The sequence below is a fragment of the Pelobates fuscus genome, chromosome 11 (genome assembly GCF_036172605.1).
Source record: "Pelobates fuscus isolate aPelFus1 chromosome 11, aPelFus1.pri, whole genome shotgun sequence".
In the NCBI taxonomy this organism is placed as follows: Eukaryota; Metazoa; Chordata; class Amphibia; order Anura; family Pelobatidae; genus Pelobates; species Pelobates fuscus.
Window position 1 is genome coordinate 6,942,439 of NC_086327.1, and position 21,809 is coordinate 6,964,247.

General features: G+C 43.9%; 1 protein-coding gene across 1 annotated transcript in view; it reads left to right on the plus strand.

Moving 5' to 3' along the window:
• The window catches only part of TMCO4 (transmembrane and coiled-coil domains 4), a 43,128-nt gene that overhangs the window by 18,218 nt on the left and 3,101 nt on the right, over positions 1–21,809 (plus strand). Inside the window, exons 6-13 of the mRNA XM_063435728.1 lie at positions 2,815–2,912; positions 3,548–3,691; positions 3,774–3,893; positions 9,150–9,314; positions 9,395–9,531; positions 18,431–18,515; positions 20,678–20,795; positions 21,492–21,609. Coding sequence (XP_063291798.1) covers positions 2,815–2,912; positions 3,548–3,691; positions 3,774–3,893; positions 9,150–9,314; positions 9,395–9,531; positions 18,431–18,515; positions 20,678–20,795; positions 21,492–21,609 — 985 coding nt within the window. The remainder of the gene's footprint in view (positions 1–2,814; positions 2,913–3,547; positions 3,692–3,773; positions 3,894–9,149; positions 9,315–9,394; positions 9,532–18,430; positions 18,516–20,677; positions 20,796–21,491; positions 21,610–21,809) is intronic.

A 21,809-nucleotide genomic window follows, 5' to 3' on the forward strand; every position in this document is an offset into this window, starting at 1 on the left:
ATTAAAGTGAAACTCCTGTACCGTGGTCCACTGTGCTAAGCTCGACTACGCTGCACTGAGTGACTGGTAGGGGGGAGCGCTGTGTGCTTCCCTCCTGCCAGCCACACGATTGTTGCACCCCAATAGCCGGTGCGCCCTAAGGAGGCTGCCTGTGCCGCCTTATGGATGCGCCTGCCCTGCATGTGCTAGGCCACCGCCACCTCTCACTTTATCAGTATCAGCAGTGGGCAATACCGATATTTGCCAAAATCCGGAATATTGGCTGATAATATCGTAATCTTTAGGGATCTTTTTATAATCGAACGGACGGTACATTATATAGGTGTGTAACTCCCATTGTACAGCACTGCGGAATTTGTTGGTGTTAATAAATAATAATAATCTGTCCGTGCTGCTCAGTGCAGGTGCCAGTATAACATTCACAAAACAGAAGCAAAAAAAAAAAAAACAGGAAATGAGAACAAATCTCACTTTACACGCAGCAATAAAGTGTTATTAGGCCAATAAACTCCCTTTCTGGGAGATCGTGCTGTGCCAAAGTGAGTGGTTTTATCTTGTTTACAGTAGCAACCAAATATAAATACAAATGGAAGCTCCATGGTTCCTGTAATAAGTCCATTATATGGGACTGTGCTGTCAGTCACCATATCCAGCCGCTATCTGTAATCCCAGCACCTGCTGCCAGACAACATGGAAATGAAGTGTTCCGCTTGATTGAGAGCGCTGGCCCCCTCTACTGGTTATAATATAAACCACCAGCCTAAATAAAGATTCTTCTCTCTAAATGGAAGGCGTTAAGGGAGTTTTTCAATGACATTTTGTTGTTTGTTGTAAACAGACAGTAATTTTAAAAACGGACTTACCTGTCAATGCCCTCTACATAAATTACGCGAGTAAAGGCTACAGTGAATCTGGCTGACAATAATAAAACTGGGGAAAACTTGAGCTCGTTTAAAGATGAATTTCCTTTTTGTCCCCGCCGGTGTTTGACTCCCTGTCTGTCTCTTTATTTGAAAGAGAATATGCAGCTTTGTCTCCATTTCAGCTCCGTACTAGAGCGTTTACAATTCTAAACGGCCAAACTAGTGCTGACAACGTTTCTGCTGTATCCTGCTTCTCCCTCTCATATTAACGATACAGAACATGTTTCTTTGTCATATGAAATTGCTGGACATAATGTAAACCCAATTAACAATAAATACATGAAACATTTATTTTATAATGAGATACAATAAATGCTTGTGCTTTCAGTGAAGCAGTGCTGGTGTTTAACGTTGCTGTGAACATGTGATGGTTTAAGGTGCATTCTGTGCGGGCAGATGATGGGATATTTAGACATGTCAGTGAAATCAGTCCTTGTTTTGCCATTAATCTCTCTCTTTCCCTCTGTCCTTGCTGCCGCTGAGATAGGATGTGTGAGGAAGGTATGTAATTGGTTTGAAATCAGTCTCACTCATGCTTGCATGGTAAGGCCTCTGTCAGGGTGGGACCACACGGAGACAATTCCCATTCCCTTCTATCGAAGTGACATCGTTTTACAATGTTGTTATTATACTGCAGCTCGGTGTATATTATAGAAATGACCTAATAAAATCTAGCAGGTCTATTTAAATTGCTGCTGCTGCTGCTGCAACATAAAACAATTACCCAGAACTGGGATGTCCAACTTTAACCCCCAGCTGTGCGTAGTTCACAGAAATTCACATCAACCATAACTGAGCACCATGAGTTAGTGTGCTGTGTTTTATCGTAGTGCTGTCAGTGTGTGTGCTGTGATTTATTGTAGTGCTGTTAGTGTGTGTGTGCTGTGTTTTATTGTAGTGCTGTTGGTTTGTGTGCTGTGTTTTATCGTAGTGCTGTTAGTGTGTGTATGCTGTGATTTATTGTAGTGCTGTTAGTGTGTGTGTGCTGTGTTTTATTGTAGTGCTGTTAGTGTGTGTGTGTGTGTGCTGTGATTTATTGTAATGCTGTTTGTGTGTGTGCTGTGATTTATTGTAGTGCTGTTAGTGTGTGTGTGCTGTTTTATTGTAGTGCTGTTAGTATGTGTGTGTGCTGTTTTATTGTAGTGCTGTTAGTGTGTGTGTGTGCTGTGTTTTATTGTAGTGCTGTTAGTATGTGTGTGTGCTGTTTTATTGTAGTGATGTTAGTGTGTGTGTGTGCTGTGTTTTATTGTAGTGCTGTTAGTGTGTGTGCTGTGTTTTATTGTAGTGCTGTTAGTGTGTGTGTGTGTGTGTGCTGTGTTTTATTGTAGGGTTGTTGGTAGTGAATCTAAAGAGTCAGTGGATGTCAGGATAAAATCACATTTTCCCCAAGTACCCTTGAGAGTGACATTTACCATGTTCTTTGTTATAATATATACGTGGAATGAATTTTAGTAGATTTCTAGCTTGTCTTGTAGTGACCGTTAATAATCTGTGTGCTATTAAACCAAGCTGAGCAAATATTACGTCTAACACCCGCCTATAAAACTCTCTATATAGAGTACGGCATCTGCTGGATTCTAATGACTAGTAACGCCACCCAGGCCTTTTACGTGACATATATTGCGTGCCTGATCGGTGCCTTGATTATATCCGGCATTATTGAAATGTATTTCATGTTCACGTGTCTGATTGAGGTCTTTATCCTCCATGGTATAATTTTTGTATTAAATTTAAGCTGTTATAGCTGGGAAAAGACAGTCTGTAATTTAATGTTCTCCAATGTCTCTTTAATTCCTCATCTTCCGATCTGCGTTTTTAACATATGTAATGATAATCAGCCACAACGTGCTGTCTGTTAGCCTATTTAAATATGTTACTTCTTTTTAAACAGGTCCACGCAAGAATCCCGCCGAAAAAAGGAAAATCGTAAGAAGCTAAAACGGTACCTGCTCATCGGACTGGCTACGGTAGGCGGAGGGACTGTAATAGGTTAGTACCAGCTGTCTGCACATGGGAATCCACTGGTATACAAACAGGACGCTCTCTGTGTCATCAATGGCGGAAGGGGGTATTAAAGGGACACTGTAGACGTCTCATTGAAGTAATTATAGTGCCTGGAGTATTCTGGCACCGTCACTCCAGTGGTAAACCATTTTTAAGAAGATTTTGATTAAAAGAACAATTTTGAAGGAAAGGCTAACAGTGGAGCAAACACTTGTTGGGCATAAAACTATCAGGGAGTTTAAAGAACGAATTCCTGCACAATGGAATTCTGGGAGCTTTAATGCAAATCACACTCTCTGATTGGTAGCGGACATCATTTTCTCGGCATCTTTATTTGTTTGTTTTATCAGCAACTTTCACAGTTTAAAAATGGTGATGCAAGATGACCGTCTCCGCTATGAGTCCCAGTAAGATCTTCACGTGTTACTCCCAGCTAAACGTGCTATAGCTGGTTAGATGAAAATATTATTAATCTGTTTGCATTATTCTTTTTAACTGATTCATGGAAATAAATGTTGGGATAACAAGTTCTAGCTCTCATTCCCCATAATGCTCGGGGTTGTACCATTCTTGTTATACTCTGTGGCCTGTGACAAAGTCTCATTTTCCACGTCATGCAGGTCTCACTGGGGGTCTGGCAGCTCCTTTTGTAGCTGCTGGGGCGGCTACCATCATAGGAAGTGCCGGAGCAGCAGCACTGGCATCCACGGCTGGCATTGCAATCATGGCGTCGCTCTTTGGTGCCGCAGGGGCCGGGTTGACAGGTGAGCTGTAAGAAGCTGTCGGTAGGGTGTCTGTCCGCGAGCAGGGTTTGGGCAACGCTAATGGACCTGTTTCCATGCCTAGGTTACAAAATGAAGAAAAGAGTGGGAGCCATTGAGGAGTTTGAGTTTTTACCGTTAACAGGAGGGCGGCAGCTTCGTATCAGCATCGCTGTCACAGGCTGGCTGAGCACAGGAAAATATGGTAAAAAGACTTTACTTTTACAGCATCTATAGAACAAAATAAACCTTGTGCTTTATTCACCAAATACCTGTTTCAATTGCATTTACTTGTATAGCACCAACATATTCCACAGCGTTGAAGCTTGTCTTGTATTAGTGGAGGATGACTTCTACGTATTTCATGCTCTAAGAGATTTGGGTTACTCTGTTCACAGATGACTAATGACCAATTAAATTTACTGTGTAACCTTCCTGCTGAAACATATCATGGGGAATCTATGCAATCCCGCCCCAGCCATCCATAATTACTCATTTCAGTACGAGAGCAAACCATAATCCTGGTCATTGTTCTGAATGGAGACATTTAGCATGATACTAAATGCTAAGCACAGTAATGATGGGACATCAACCAGCTCCCAAAATGAAAGCTTTTCCAGTCTGTTCCAAAATATGATGTGAGGCTAGCAGCCGAGGAGCTGTCAGTAATAAGAAAATAAAGTAAAATGGATATTTGGATTTAGAATTGTTATAAACGTTTAATGGCACTCTAAATGAAAGTAAAGGAGCGGGTCATGTCTGGACCAGAGTGTCCCCTTAATACATCATTAGAATAGGAATAATTTGATGAATACATTAGATTCATTAAAAGTAAAATGCATTTATAATATCAATCGTATTACAAATAATTTCATGGGTTAAACAACACCAAGAAAATGAAAAAAAAAATGTTGAAAGCTGAATTTTTGGAAAGCTTAACTTATGTTAAGTTGTTTATCATTGTTCTAATAATTGCACTTTCTTAATTAGTCAGCGTACTGGGGTCTGAGAAGTGGGACGCCCATATCGTCTAAGGAAGTGCGTTTTGTGAGCTCGAGGTGTGTAGGCAGTGTTCCAGCACTATTAAGCTATCCACTTTCTTCAAGTGCAATTTATTTCTTTTCAGAGGTAATTCATTGTTTTAATATTACTCGAGGTTACATGAAATACATTCACATTGATTTTGTGGGAACCTCGTGAATAGAGACAGATGGCGTGCTCTGCTTGGAGGGGCACTTCAGGCGCCAGAATATGTTTGGTGCAATATGTAGGTTAGGTTACATTGTGTCAATTTTCCCCTCAATCTTTGTTAGCTAATTAGCATCTTTATTTTTAGTTTTTTTGGTTTAGGGTTTCTTTTGGGCATATTGTGAATATACAGTACATTAAAAAATAGAAGTGTTTTTTTTTTCCCCATTAAAGGAACTGTATAGAGAAAAAAAAAGTTGCATATCCTCCCCACTCCCCAACAGTAAACCTACATTTTCGATTTTTACTTTGATCGGGTTTTTTGCTCCCCCTCTGATTGCATGTCATTTCCCCCTTTGCGTTTTCCCTGATTCCTCTTTTTCAGCTGAACCGTCCAATTGCCATGCTTCAGTGATTCTCTATGAGAATCAGTAACCGTAATGCAATTTGCATTATTTAACACATGCCCACAATGCCTGCCCAAGAAGTACTCCACCACAGTTACTGTTAACCCCTGTTATCTGCAGATCCGTCTGGTAACCCCTTCCCTGCCAGTCCCTGTTATCTGCAGATCCGTCTGGTAACCCCTTCCCTGCCAGTCCCTGTTATCTGCAGATCCATCTGGTAAACCCTTCCCTGCCAGTCCCTGTTATCTGCAGATCCCTCTGGTGACGCCTTCCCTGCCAGTCCCTGTTATCTGCAGATCCGTCTGGTAACCCCTTCCCTGCCAGTCCCTGTTATCTGCAGATCCCTCTGGTAAAAACATTCCCTGCCAGTCCCTGTTATCTGCAGATCCCTCTGGTAAAAACATTCCCTGCCAGTCCCTGTTATCTGCAGATCCCTCTGATGACGCCTTCCCTGCCAGTCCCTGTTATCTGCAGATCCCTCTGGTAACGCCTTCCCTGCCAGTCCCTGTTATCTGCAGATCCGTCTGGTAACCCCTTCCCTGCCAGTCCCTGTTATCTGCAGATCCCTCTGGTAAAAACATTCCCTGCCAGTCCCTGTTATCTGCAGATCCCTCTGATGACGCCTTCCCTGCCAGTCCCTGTTATCTGCAGATCCCTCTGGTAACGCCTTCCCTGCCAGTCCCTGTTATCTGCAGATCCGTCTGGTAACCCCTTCCCTGCCAGTCCCTGTTATCTGCAGATCCCTCTGGTAACACCTTCCCTGCCAGTCCCTGTTATCTGCAGATCCCTCTGGTAACACCTTCCCTGCCAGTCCCTGTTATCTGCAGTTTCCTCTGGTAACGCCTTCCCTGCCAGTCCCTGTTATCTGCAGATCCCTCTGGTAAAAACATTCCCTGCCAGTCCCTGTTATCTGCAGATCCCTCTGGTAAAAACATTCCCTGCCAGTCCCTGTTATCTGCAGATCCCTCTGATGACGCCTTCCCTGCCAGTCCCTGTTATCTGCAGATCCCTCTGGTAACGCCTTCCCTGCCAGTCCCTGTTATCTGCAGATCCGTCTGGTAACCCCTTCCCTGCCAGTCCCTGTTATCTGCAGATCCCTCTGGTAAAAACATTCCCTGCCAGTCCCTGTTATCTGCAGATCCCTCTGATGACGCCTTCCCTGCCAGTCCCTGTTATCTGCAGATCCCTCTGGTAACGCCTTCCCTGCCAGTCCCTGTTATCTGCAGATCCGTCTGGTAACCCCTTCCCTGCCAGTCCCTGTTATCTGCAGATCCCTCTGGTAACACCTTCCCTGCCAGTCCCTGTTATCTGCAGATCCCTCTGGTAACACCTTCCCTGCCAGTCCCTGTTATCTGCAGTTTCCTCTGGTAACACCTTCCCTGCCAGTCCCTGTTATCTGCAGTTTCCTCTGGTAACGCCTTCCCTGCCAGTCCCTGTTATCTGCAGATCCATCTGGTAACCCCTTCCCTGCCAGTCCCTGTTATCTGCAGATCCGTCTGGTAACCCCTTCCCTGCCAGTTCCTGTTATCTGCAGATCCCTCTGGTAACGCCTTCCCTGCAAGTCCATGTTAGTATTACTAGCATCGTTACATTACATTTCAGTACATGTAAAATTGAGGTGCTCTATGCCTTTAAATATAGTGAGTAAAACTAATATATAAATTGATTGATAAAAAAATTAAAGAGTAAATAACCGTATATACATATAAAAAACATTTAGTTGATAAACCCCTAAGTGCAATTACAAACAAAGTGTGTAAATTCAATTAGTGATAGTGATCACTCTAATTAATTTACTGACAGATAAAGGCTTTATGGAAGATCACACAGGATTTGTCAGTCAGTTCATTCCTTGGAGTGATCACTATCACTAATTGAATTTATGCACTTTATATTGTTTCATCTTTGTTTGTATTTGCACTTAGGGGTTTATCAACTAAATGGTTTTTATATGTATGCATAGTCGTTTGCCCTTTTGTAAAATATTTTTTTATTTTTGTCGTTCACGATTGAACACGTCCGCAATATGCCACAACAGCGGTATCAAAAGACATAGGGATGCAATCTGCAATACAAGGTGTGACAGTTGGAAATCAACAATTTTATGTTAAAGGTATCAGATAGTTATGACCGATCAGTAGATTCACAGCTAGAAGAGTAAGTAGATGAGGTTGACTTGCGTGTGTACATAAAGGAGACAAGTGTGGCCAAGCGTGTATTATTGGGCTGATCTAGTGATTATACAAACAGTGTACCTCACTTAACGCACTTGCAGGTATATTGTCAGCTATGATGGTATGAAAAAGCTAGTGACGCCTCCCTTGTCTGTGAAGTATGTAGAACTAGGCGGTAAGGGGTATTAAACATGTGTTTGTGTCTGCCGTGCTATATCATCAGGGGTGGTTCTCGCAAAATAAGAGCTATACGGTAATAAAACATAACAAAGTATAAAATAATGCGAGAAAAAACTAAACCTGTGCCTTTAAAGTAGGGCTGAGTGTGAGACTGTTCTCAGGCCGTGGCTGTCGCAAGCTTCCACTGGATGAAAGGGGTGATTGCCGCCGATATCCATGCGCCTGGAGATCTTTGAGCGGTGGTGGGGTCTTTACTGATCAGATTGTCCTGCAGTAGACCCAGGTCGCGTAGCAACGCTGTTGCATCTTGAAGGTCTTGGAGCGAGTGTGTGGAATCTCTATGCATGACCAGGAGTGTGCGAGACAGGCGCCAGCGGTAGCGTATATTTCTTTGTTGCAAAAGTAAGGTAAAAGACTTGAGGGACCTCCACCAGGCCAGGGTGCTGCTTGAGAGATCCTGATAAAAAGCTAGTGACATGTTCTCAAATTGATATAGGGACGTCCCCTTGAGGGCCGCAAAGACTGCTGCTTTGTCTGACCAGACTGGAAGTGGACCACCAGATCCCTCGGGACAGCTACTGGTGCTTTAGCCAGTTTGGTGATCCGGAATAGGCCATCAAGAGCTACAGCTGTGGCCTGCAGCAGGGCTACCATAAGTCTCCTCATTAGGTGTGGTAATTCGGCGTCGGATATCTTCTTGTGCTGCGAGGCGGCGTTCATATGTTTGGTTCTGCCTTTGGAAGTCTCGGACCTCTTGTTGCAGTGTGTCCATGCGCTGTGTGCCTTTGTGGGAGGCTTCCTCCACCACTCCGAAGTGGCCTGTCAGGCCTTGTAGCCCTCCGCGTATTGTGACTATGTCTGCCTGGAGAGTGGTTTTCAGATCCGCCAGGAGCTCTTTGAGAATGTCAGTGGGGACTGGAGCTGAGTCTGGTGGCGTCGGACCCGGCTTTGGCTTCGGGATTGCAGGTAAGAGTCCATAGACCGTCCATAGACAGCTCATCAGAAAAATCAGAGCAGCCTCCCGAGAAGGCGGCCATTTTAGGTCCCCATGCTTGGTCTATCGGTCTTGGGCTTTTTCGATTTGCACCCCATGTCTCCTGGCCAACTGGTGATGTCCCCAAGTCCAGTAAGTGGGTGTACAGGCTTCAATAAACAGGTTTTCAGTGGCAAGCTCGGAACTTCAAGAACATGCGACCGGTTGCTTCAGTGGCTAAGCTCCATCCCCTGTCATTTGCCCTTTTTTAATTCCTTTTTTGTTAGAAAGATAAATGTATTAATCAATTTTTGTATTTGTTTTACTCAGTATATTAAATGTTTATAATGTTTTACATGTATTGCAATAGGGGTCGTTTTATCTGGTCTTTGCATAAGTTTGCTGCTGTATATATTAAATTGTTCGCATAAATTAGGGCCATATATTCACTTTTATAAACCACAGAGGAAATCGATTTGTTTAACTGTGAATGCAAGTGAATAACCCCCTTGGCTCATGGTATCGCTCCTCTCCTGCAGGCAGTTTTGTTGCACCATGGCAAAGTTTGCTTCACTCCACGGAGCAGTATTGCCTGGCGTGGGAGTCAAAATATCTCATGGAGCTTGGAAATGCGTTGGACACCCTACTGAATGGCATTATGAATATGGTAGCCCAGGAGGCCCTGAAATTCACTGTGCTCTCAGGTAAGAGGTGTGCTTGGTGGCTAGCCACGTGAGATCACACTATCCATTCTACAGAAAGCTGACCCTGCTGCTCTTTCCAGGTATCGTCACCGCACTGACATGGCCAGCATCACTGATTACTGTGGCCAGTGTGATCGACAATCCCTGGGGTGTTTGTCTCAGTCGGTCGGCAGAGGTGGGAAAACATCTGGCACACATTCTGCTAACCAGAAAGCAGGTACCACACAAGGGGCAATAGCTGGGCTATGTTACTAGTCTCTCCTACTAAGTGAGGGAAAACCCAACTACAACTTCCATGATGCTTTGCCAGCCTTTAAAGGACCACTTCACCTACTTTGGCAGTTAAGTGCTTTATATGTCTGGAGTCTGCCATATTTGTGACAGTTTATGTTCCCCTTTTTAAGATTACAGTTCTATAACAGCTGGTATGATACATTCTGGCCACCCTTCATATAGGGCTTGGAGATTGGTGATCCCAGCTTAGTATGTTCCCTCCAAAGCACAGAGAGGGCAGCAATATATTAATTAAATAAACTAAAATACATCGGGTCACCCAATTCACAGGAAGGCAAAGTGGACTTGAACAAGATCTACACTCCTCCCCCAGTGGGACCAAATAAAACAAAAGTGGGGGGTCCCTAGACCATGGAAACAGCTCCAACCCCTTCATTTACAAAAACAAACCCAAAGCAGAGGGACTCTAACAATAGAGTTTCATACTACACCCCAATTCCCTTAATTGTCTCTGACACCGGGGGGCGTGTCCGACTTCCGGTCTGAACGGACGCATGGAGTAAGAGCTCCTCTCCACATTGAGCCGTAAAACTGCCCTAATTGCACAAAACACGACTGGAAAAGCAACTAATAGAGGAAATATAGCGGGGAGCATACTCCTTCCACGATAATGTCCCCCTCAAAGCAAACAAAACTAACTGATCCGACCAGACCGCCGAAGAAAGACAGGCACAAGCCGTCCCAAGATGGCGCAGAGACGGTTCCCGCCAACCCAGCTTCGGATCATGGGACAAGCACGGACCAGCTCTCTGACCCTGATCTGGAGGGACAGGTCACCAAACTCTACCTAAAGACAATGCTGCAGGATCTACGATCCACTATCAAGGAAGACTTCACTACCGCAGTCTCCAGCATCCATCAAGAATTAGCGGAACTAGGAGACCGGACTGACCACCTGGAGCAAAAAACCGATGAGCTCTGCTCGGCACATAACGTTGCAGCAGATAAAATTCAATCTTTAGAAGCTGACAATGCAAGATTATGGCAAAAACTGGCAGACATAGAAGATAGATCACGTAGAAACAACGTGAGATTCCGGGGGATAGCGGAATCAGTCGCCACGGATCAGCTCTACAACTATGTCACTGCCATGTGTGCAGAGTTAGTGCCAACGATAACCGGCATGGCGTGGGAGCTAGACAGAATTCACCGACTACCAAGGCCCCCGCGCCTCACTCCTGATACACCACGAGATGTGATCGCAAGGTTTCACCACTACAAATCCAAAGAGGCCCTTCTCCAGGCAGCGAGAGCAGCGAAAACCTTACCATCACCTTATGGCGAGATTCAACTGTATGCTGATCTCTCGGCCCTAACAATGGCACGAAGACGAGATTTCTCCACGATCACCAAGACCCTACGAAACCACAGAGTGGCGTACAAATGGGGATTCCCGACTAAACTCCTGGTGTGGCGTAATGGCAAACAACACGTGCTGGCGGATCCGGACCAAGGACTGTCCGTTCTGAAAGGCTGGGGCCTTTGGGATCCTCGAAGTCCGGACAACCCTACAGGACTATCCCCACAACGTATCCGACCAGAATGGAAAATGGTGGGCCAGAACGAGCGTTAGCCCGACATAAGGCACCGGACTTAAAGACTGCTCAAATGACTCTTGCCGCTACCTACCGAACGGCGACCTGCTGAACTGGTATCAGTATCTGTGATGCGCTCATTATGTTTGTCTTTTTCATCTTTTTTTTGTGTTTGTGTATATAGTTCATAGAAGTAATTTCCACTATAATTCCCGCGCTCAAGTATATACTAATATATAGTAGCATAGAGGTGTAACTTACGAGCGGGCACACTGCCAACCCCTCCCAGCCCACCGGCATACTGGCGGTACGTGTGACACCCTATAATGTCCGCGAACAATACACCACCGACCCCACTCAGTAACACACCCCTTAGATCCTACTGGTACACCATGATGTTAAAGGCATGCTTAATCAATGCAGTCTAAACTCCAGATCTTCATATATATGCCCAGCACAATAAGCACAGACGCACCATTTATCCGATCTTAAGGGGCCAACGCTCAAATGTGCTCAACTACTACTAGGCCTAAAACTATAACTACATGGGTCAATATACACAGCGCTACATCAAAGTATAGTTGGTAAAAGTAGAAAACACAAAAACAGAAACAAACAGAAGAAAAAAAAAAAAAAAAAAAAAAAAAAAAAAAAAGAAAAAAAGAGAAAAAGGGAAAAAGAGGAAAAATATTTAAATAAATTAAAAATTATTTGCAAATTTACGTACACGTCACAGATTACCAGCTTCACGCAGAAGATAGCAGGTACGCCTACAACTCCTCCCCTTGTTATAAAGTAGACGGCCAAACTAACACTTCTAAAAGCCTGGTGCCGAAATACAGAATTTACCCCCAGGCTACCAATACTGACGCATTGTTACCTCCTCTTAGCATTCTCATGTGCTGTAATTCTACTTACCTCATTTGCTACGGCTCTGGAGCGAGCCAGCTCCACACGTTCCCATAACAGGATGGTTACTGGAAGCGAGCATGTTCGACTTCCAGCCCACCCATGGTTAAACTCTCGCAGTAGAGAGTTTGGTTTATACTTTATTTGTAATTTTGGTTATGCTTTCCCACGTTGTTTTCCCCCCTTCACCCCCCCGAGCCTATGTTTGTTTTACCTCCAAGGTACAATAACTCTGTCTAGATCCAAGCCAAAAGATAATTTTCGGCATCACAATGCTATCACCCGACCACAGGGGCATTGCAGGTCCCACCATGCAGCATCCCATGCCTCACGGCAATACAACCAAAATATTGACCCCCCATCTCCCCCATAATGGCACACCAATTCAAATGCCTCTCTATGAACGTAAATGGCTTGAACAGCCCGTTCAAGAGACATTCAGCGTTGAGAGAAATACACAACTCTAAAGCAGCTATCGTCTGCCTACAGGAAACCCACCTCTGTATAAGGAACCCTCCAACATTCAGACCCCCCTGCTACCCACAAACGTACCATGCACTCTCACCCCACAAGTCTAGGGGCGTCTCTATATTATTTCACCAAGATTGGGTCTTTCAACAGTCTGAGATATACCAAGATACACAAGGCAGATTACTAATTCTGGTGGGTACAGTAAATGGCATTATGGTAACAATAGCTTCTCTATATGCTCCTAATGAGGCCCAAACCCCCTTCCTACACACGGCACTCAACAAAGTGGCTAGCATCAGACAAGGCCACACCATCATCTGTGGGGACTTTAATTGCACCTTAGACCCCAAACTGGACATTCAGAGGACCCAGAATAAACAGCCTTCACACCAAGCTATGCAGCTTAGTCGTAAACTGTCAGCACTCCTTCACACGCACAACCTCTATGACACTTGGCGTAACCTCTTCCCCAGCGGGAAGGACTACACATACTTCTCACACGTACATCACGCATATTCACGCATTGACATGTGCCTGGTAGACACAATAACACTACAAAACGTAACAAATGTCGAAATTGGTAACAGAACATGGTCTGACCATGCCCCCGTTATCACAACGTTCAAAACCCTATATCCAGCAAGGGGCAGAAGTACATGGAGGCTAAATGACTCCCTACTAAATGAAACGACATTAACAAACAAACTGACTAATACTATTCAGCTATTCTATCAGGACCATACTAACGATGGGACGTCCATCTCGACACAATGGCTGGCTCTTAAAGCCGTATTGAGGGGCCTTCTCATACAAGCAGGGGCAAACCGCAAAAGGAAAGGGAACCAAAAGAGAGAGCGCCTGTTAAAGGAGCTAACTCAAATTGAGACCCAAAACAAACACAATCCCTCTAAAAAATTGACCGCCTTGACAAACAAAATTAAATCAGAGTTACACACATTATCCCTACACACTATGGAACAACGCATGCGCAAACTAAACTTAACTCACTACATGCAGGGCAACAGGGCCGGCAAATTACTGGCACGACGCCTGAAGGCACGTAGCCTGCAATCCAAACTCCCATACATGACATCTTCCACTCACGAAAAACTCTATAATCCACATGATATAGTGGAAGAATTGGCCTCCTACTACGATTCGCTCTACAATCTACAAAATGCGGTTGACACTCACCAGCCCTCCAAGGCTGAAATCCTAGATTTCCTCAGTTCAGTAGACCTTCCCACCCTGACAGACGCACAAAAATCCTCCCTGCTAGCACCATTCACAGAGGATGAAATACTCCAAACCATCAAAACGCTCCCCAAACACAAAGCACCAGGGCCAGACGGCTTCCCCAACTCCTTCTATACTAAGCTGGCTGTGCACCTCACACCTCATCTTACCAACCTATTTAATCACATTAAAGACACAGGGACTATCCCGACCGAAATGCTCCTAGCTCATGTCATAACTTTGCCGAAGCCAGGGAAACCCCCCACAGAATGCGCTAACCTGAGACCGATCTCATTATTAAATGCTGACACCAAATTATATGCAAAGCTCTTAGCATCACGCATCAAACCAATGCTACTAGATCTGGTTTCCCCGGAACAAGCAGGGTTTGTCCCTTCTCGCCAACCAGGAGATAACACACGCCACTTTCTAAACATGATACATTGGGCACAAACTACTCAACAAAAAGGCATACTGCTGGCACTCGACGCTGAGAAAGCGTTCGATCGCCTACATTGGGGTTACATGTCAGCAGTGATGACTAAACTGGAGATACCTACACAATTTCAACATAGCATAATGGCTCTATACTCAAATCCCTCGGCCAAAGTATACAACACAGGGTTTCTCTCCAGACCGTTTTTAATTACCAACGGCACGAGACAAGGTTGCCCTCTCTCCCCACTGATTTTCATACTCTGTCTGGAACCACTAGTCAAACACATAAAACAATTGAACGACATCAAAGGGCTCCAAACACCCTTAGGGCCGATGAAAATTGCGCTATTTGCAGACGACGTTCTGCTTTTTCTTACAGACCCATCTCACTCCCTCCCCCATCTCCTAGCGTTACTAGACAGATATGGCAGAGTATCTTACTACAAAAACAACGCGAAAAAGTCACAGGCCCTAGCGATTCGTGTGCCACACCACATGCTGCAACCCCTCCAATCCAAATATCCCTTCGATTGGCGGAAATCTTCAATCTCATACTTGGGCATCCAGTTGCCTACCTCACACACCCTAGTTACCAAAGCAAACCATTTACCCCTCTTGCAAAAATTAGACCTCCAACTCAAACAATGGGATGATAGAGGAACATCATGGCTAGGCCGTATAAACACAATTAAAATGATGATCCTCCCACACATACTATACCTCTTTCGCACTCTCCCCATAGCGGTCCCAAACACGATACTAAAGAAACTCCAATCTACTATAAACGCACACATTTGGAAACGGAAACCCCCCCGAGTTACACAAAAATTGACATGGAGGCCCTTCTCAGAAGGAGGCCTTGGCATACCCAATATACAGTTATACTACAAAGCGGCAATCATGGCACAGGGCATAACTGTCCTGGAAAGCAAAACATCCCCCATCTGGTTGGCATTGGAAAATGCCTGTATGCCGAGGGGAACAGTAGAGGATGCACTGTGGGCACGCCCAGACCAGAAACTACCAACCACCAACATGCTACCCCCGACAGCAAATCTTCTCCGTATATGGAATCAGGCGCTGATCCAATTAAACATTAGTAAAGACCTTCTGCATGCTGCACCACTAAAGATACTCACACTCCACACACCAGACTTAAACCTTGACCTGTGGACAAGGCATGGTATCCACCATGTCGGTACCCTGATCAATACAGAGGGTATAATACCATACCCACAGCTACAACAGTCCTTCAATCTCCCCCCTAGGGAACTATTTACATATCTCCGCATAAAAAACATCCTACAAAACCACAAATTACACGGGGACAGAAAAGCACAAAAGCCACGGCTTGTCCTCAAATGCCAAGGTACCTTAAAAGGCGCCAAGACACTCTCCCTGTGCTATAACTCCCTCATGTCCGCAGGGGATAAAGAAACTCCCTCCTACATGAAGGCCTGGGAGAAAGACCTGAACTTACAGGTAGAACAGGACGCATGGAAAAAAACATTGAGTCAGATTAAAAAAGCCACACGCAGCATTGCCCACATGGAAGCATACTGTAAATTACTAATGAGGTGGTATCTAGTACCATCGCGACTAGCACATATATACCCAGGTACCTCCCCCTTATGTTGGAGATGCCACAGTACCACAGGCACGCTTGTACATGTGTTTTGGTCATGTCCGAATATAGTGAAGTTCTGGGGAGAGTTGGAAACATTTTTAGCAAAGAAGCTAAACATCAAAGTACCCAAGACCCCAGAAAGCTATCTCCTACATCTTTTCCCACATTCCCTAGAGAAGGAGGAATTGCACATACTTACCCATTGCCTCCTAGCGGCAAAGATAGCGATAGCACACAGGTGGAAATCACCACAAAGCCCCAGCTTATCCGAAGTCATTACTCGCATTGACACGACAAGTAGATATGAACAAATGGCTAGTCGTCTTGAAAATAGAGAACACACATACACCGCACGCTGGCACAGATGGGCCCAGTTCAGAGCCCAAAAGGAACTATCCGAAAACTCGTTACTACACGCTAGCCACAAAGCTCCCCAAACCTCCCCAGAATAAGCAAATATCTATCCCAGATGTGCTAATGTCTATCTCACCATTGGATATGTTTTAATGTATGGAATGATGTATTAGTATGTCTGTAAGATCTCTTGTAAATGCCCAGTATGAGATGAACACGGTACCTACATATCATGTTGTCGCCTATCATTAATTGTGACTGTGCACGAGTTCCCCTGTACACTTGATCTGCGTATCAAGCACATTGACTGGATCTACAAAAAGGCTGTTCCCCCTCCCCCTTTTTCCTTCTGTATCCATGTTTATTTTACCCTCATATGTATACAATATTGAAAAATGTCAATAAAAATTAAGACATTGAAAAAAAATTGTCTCTGACACCCCAACTTTTACCCAGGCACTCACCAGCCAGCTTTCTTATTACTTCATACACAATATTATTATTATTGAAGGCGACACATTCCGTAGCTCTGTGCGATATACACCATTTACTATTTCCCAGCAAGATGCTGTGTGACAGACTGACTCCCATATAAACCCCCTTGTTGTTCTATCGGGATAAAAAATGAAACATGGCTGTGTTTCTGGATTGGATGGTGGGGGTCACAGAGCTGCCGGCGAGGGTTGAATCAGATGGGTTTTTGGAGCATGAGTGGGATTGTACTTGTAATTTCCATCAGCCTTTGTGTGACGACCATATGTTCCTATTAGTTAAAAATGCTAATTGCATAGCTGAGTGTGGATTAAATGCAGCTCCTTGACAATGTCTATCATAAGTAATGGAAGCATCTTCCAGTATCAGCCGCAAAGTGCGCTACAGGAAACAGCTGCGTGGGAGGGGAGCATGTCTCCCATGTCTAGTGAAAGGGAACTTGTTAACCCTCTGATAGGTGTAGGTTTATTCTATATGTCGTGCTGAAAAATCAACAGTAAATTCTAGTTTAAAGGGACCCTCCCGGCTGGAGTTATGTAGATAATGAATTAAATTGCAATAATACTCATGCGTGCTATATTTTAGTCTGTGCAGGTACAGTGTGCAGTAGTGGTTATAGTGCCTGTAGTGTCCCCCATTTATCTGGTTCTTTACCTGCGCTTAGCTCAGACAAACACTTTCTAACTCTCTGTTTGCAGTAGTGGTTATAGTGCCTGTAGTGTCCCCCATTTATCTGCTTCTTTACCTGCGCTTAGCTCAGACAAACACGTTCTAACTCTCTGTTTGCAGTAGTGGTTATAGTGCCTGTAGTGTCCCCCATTTATCTGGTTCTTTACCTGCGCTTGGCTCAGACAAACACTTTTTCTTACTCTCTGTTTGCAGTAGTGGTTATAGTGCCTGTAGTGTCCCCCATTTATCTGGTTCTTTACCTGCGCTTAGCTCAGACAAACACTTTCTAACTCTCTGTTTGCAGTAGTGGTTATAGTGCCTGTAGTGTCCCCGATTTATCTGGTTCTTTACCTGCGCTTAGCTCAGACAAACACTTTCTAACTCTCTGTTTGCAGTAGTGGTTATAGTGCCTGTAGTGTCCCCCATTTATCTGGTTCTTTACCTGCGCTTAGCTCAGACAAACACGTTCTAACTCTCTGTTTGCAGTAGTGAACTCAGGGAGCGTTGCCTGGTAAACCCCAGGTAACAAATCGAATTGTTCTGAAATAGTTTAACACTTCCAACAGGCAGGCACAACAGCACTCCTGACACCATAACCACAAGAGCACACTGTAGCAGTTATGGGGCAAGGAGTGTTCCTTTACATTTTGGAAGCATTGTTCTTTATGAGATTTATGAAATGGGACAGGATTTGTGCGATCTATTTACCCGCAGTGTCTTAGCTACGTTGCACTTTATTCATTTTAATGATATATTAATTTAAAGATAGTGCTGGATGCGATCTGATGAACGGTATCTATGGCTTTTCAGTGGGCACTGGGCAGAGATAGAGAGGATACATAAGCGGTATTTGCCATGATTTGTTGGTAATTAGCCAGTTTTTTTAATCATTCATAAAGTTTGTCATTGAGCGCCGTGGGTGGGGCGAGTGCTCTTCAGATTGTGATTAAATTAGTCTGAAATGAGCTGCGTTGTTGATTTTAATGCACACACAGGGAGTATAATTATCTCTGTAGGGCTCTTCTGTGTCTGCAAGGTTTTGAATGACGGTAATAAGCCTGTTGCTCTCTGACCCCTCTATTCTCTTGCAGGGAAAGCGTCCTGTGACTTTAATTGGTTTCAGCCTGGGAGCGCGAGTTCTATACTTCTGTTTGCAAGAACTGGCCCAGGAAGCAGGTAATCAGAGCTATTAGAACAAAGGATATAGGTGGCGCCAAAATGAAAACCGTATAAAAACAATATTGTAATTAGTAATTAAAAAGGTACCAAGTAAAAAAGATAACTGTCCTTTTGAGGTCTTAAAAAGTCTTTAAATGTTGAATAAGATGTCTACGGCTTGGTATAAAACATCAATGGCATATGTAAAAGAGAATATAGGAGACCAATAGTGCAGTATTGTGAGTCTATGGACTATAGACAACATAAAAATGACCAACTCACGTTTTTCAGCGCTATAACCAGCTCTCAGAAAAACAGCTTACAGTGGTATTTAAACTCCCCACTTGTAGGATATCCCTCTGACAGTAGTTGTAGTATGGATAGTATGCAATTAAAGAGAAAGAAGGCCCATAGTGCTCTCCATATATGCAAATATGTAATATTATAATGAAATGTACTCACAATTTTGAGAGCAGACAAACCGCTCTATGGTAACAGCGCAGGTAGAACAATCTCCACCTAGGATACTTTTGATGGTGGACCTGATGTGTTTGGAAGATAGGTTGTGCCAGGTACAAAAATAAAATGAGAACTAAATAAAAGTATAAAAGACTGACCCAAAGCAAATAGGTAGTCTAAAAACTTTATTTTATTTTAATTATAATACAAGGACAACGGGTTTTGCCCTGTTAGGCTTTTTCACGTGCAGCCCCCTTGTGATCAGTTATTGTAGCGCTGTTCCACCCTTGCTTTTTGTAATCAGAGCCATTAACCCTTCGACACCAACAAGGACCACACATCTTTCCACCAATGTAATGTTTCTGTTAATATACCTTTTATCCGGTAGGATTTCTTTTACAGCTGTGATTGATAACATTTCCCAGTAGGCTCAAGCCACAGATTGTGTGTGTCTGTGGCAGATAGTGACACATAACGATCTGTATAGTCCACGTAACGATGTGTGAATGGGTTACATATTTAACATTATAATTTATAACATACAAAACTGAATTATCATTTGTCTAAATATTGCCCAAAGCTGTGTCTAAGTGATGGTTATCAATGAGCTGGGCACGGCCGAGCACACAATGTTAAATTCCTTTAATCTCCGTCATGACGAGTGTTAGGGTGTGGAAAGGATATGCCAGGGATTGCAATGACTTGCTGTATAGATACCTTCCTTGCAATCCTCACTCTGTTAAGTCCTCCAGTAGGGATCGAGACATTTCAATAAATAGCTGAAGTGGTGACAATAATGATTTCATTGCCCTCTGCTTTTTATATCTTGTGGTAACTATTATTTGATATCAGTTTGTTGCTCACACACTTATCACACTGTTCTCCATAATAATACATTATTCAGGGCCCCCCACTAGCCATTGGCAATTAGAAATTCACCCCTGATCAGTGTGCCATGGGCCATTTGGGCTTACATTGGTGAGCAGTTATTGGCCTGGCTAGTAGCCGCGAATGAATAATAATATATTAATAAAGAATATTTTACTTGTTCTTTTTTTGACTCAAAGGGGGTGATTTGTAAAAATGTTACTAAACACAAAAAAGAAAGGCAATTACCATGGGAACCAATAGGATAAACAGGGACATTCTGTTGCATCGTACCCAGTGCTCTTTCCTCCTAAATAGAACACTGTAGACCAGGGCTGCCCAGAAGGTGATGTAGAACTACAACTCCCACAATGCTTTGAGTGCCTTTAGACTGGCAAAGCATCATGGAAGCTGTAGTTTTTAGACATCTGGACAACCTTGCTGTAGACAATATAGCTAGTTCATCTAATTGAAGTGGTTATAGTACCTGGAGTATCCCATAGTCCTGCCCACACTGGAGGTGTGGCTAAGACAGAGATTACACACTTCCTTCTAGCCATACCCAATCGTACCTGCAATGGGTGCTGTGATAGGCTGGAAGCAGTCAGCTGACACTCTCAGGCTTCCTCATTAGCCCAAGCAGCACAGAGGGGATTGACTGTTGGTGAATCTTGTTTAACATTAAAACATTAAAAGTGGTTTAATGCTGAATGGGAGAACAGCTCCAGGAGACTCCAGCCACTATAACCACTTTAATGAGATGAATCAGTTACCGTGCCTACAGTGTCCCTTTAATAGGGTGAGTGTACTGAGGCTAATAGATTATCAGGGACATTTGTTTCTATCCTTTCCAGGTGCCGAAGGGATCATTGAAGACGTGGTGCTGTTGGGGGCCCCTGTGGAAGGTGACGTTAAGAAATGGAAGCTGCTAACGCGGGTTGTTGCTGGAAGGATCATTAACGGATATTGCAGGTAAACTGTCTAGAGGAAGGAGGGAGCAGTTGGAGCGAGTGGCACCTAGATAGTATATGGATAGATTCCAGGTGTAACTGGTTCATACATTGGAAGGATTTGTAAGCTTTGATTGCTTGTGACGCAGGGGAGATACAGCAAGCCTCCAACAACACTGCAGTCAGCAACATAATAATAGATAATGAAACCAAATGTAAACTGTATTTTACTTAAAGCTGTATCTAAGGGCAGGGAGTGACTCATTCTGATGAATCACTTGAAGCAAAATATATATTGGAATATATATAGTGCTGTCTCTATGTGCATAACATCCTTTCTCGTCACTTTGCGGTCTGTTTATTAAAGGCCCAGTAACAATGTACATATTCGATAAGTTATTTTAGCCAAGGATAAATAAAACTAAAAACTAATGTTGAACCCGAAATTTATCTATATCTATATAATGGATCTAGCCATGCGTTCGTTCATAAACTATAAATGAGAGCCAGTCTGGATGATGCCATCTCGTACATTCTTAAAGGAAAAAAAACAAAACAAATGTGCTAGTCTGGCTAAGCATCATAGGAGTTACACTGTATGGGGAAAAAAGACTGACAGCATTCCATGGCTAAGCGTCATGGGAGTTAGTTTAATTATGGCGCAAGGCTTGTCTAACAAATCTCCTGACTGAACCCTTACCTTTCTTTCCCTCTCTAGAGGAGATTGGCTTCTGAGTTTTGTCTACCGCAGCTCCTCCGTGAAAATGAGTGTGGCCGGACTACAGCCAATAAACCTGGATGACCGAAGAATGGTGAATGTGGACCTGTCTTCTGTGGTACGTGGCGAAATATTTTCAGGGATTACGGAGCGTCTGTCAGACATATGAACCCTCCTGGCAGACACTGGGCATACAGGACGTACAATCACACGTACACATTCCTTCGTTATTGGGATCTATTCCTGCAAACCCATCTTCTACCTGCACTTCTGATTTGGCGTTAGTTTGTGCAGCAAATATTAACCCCTTATAGGCCT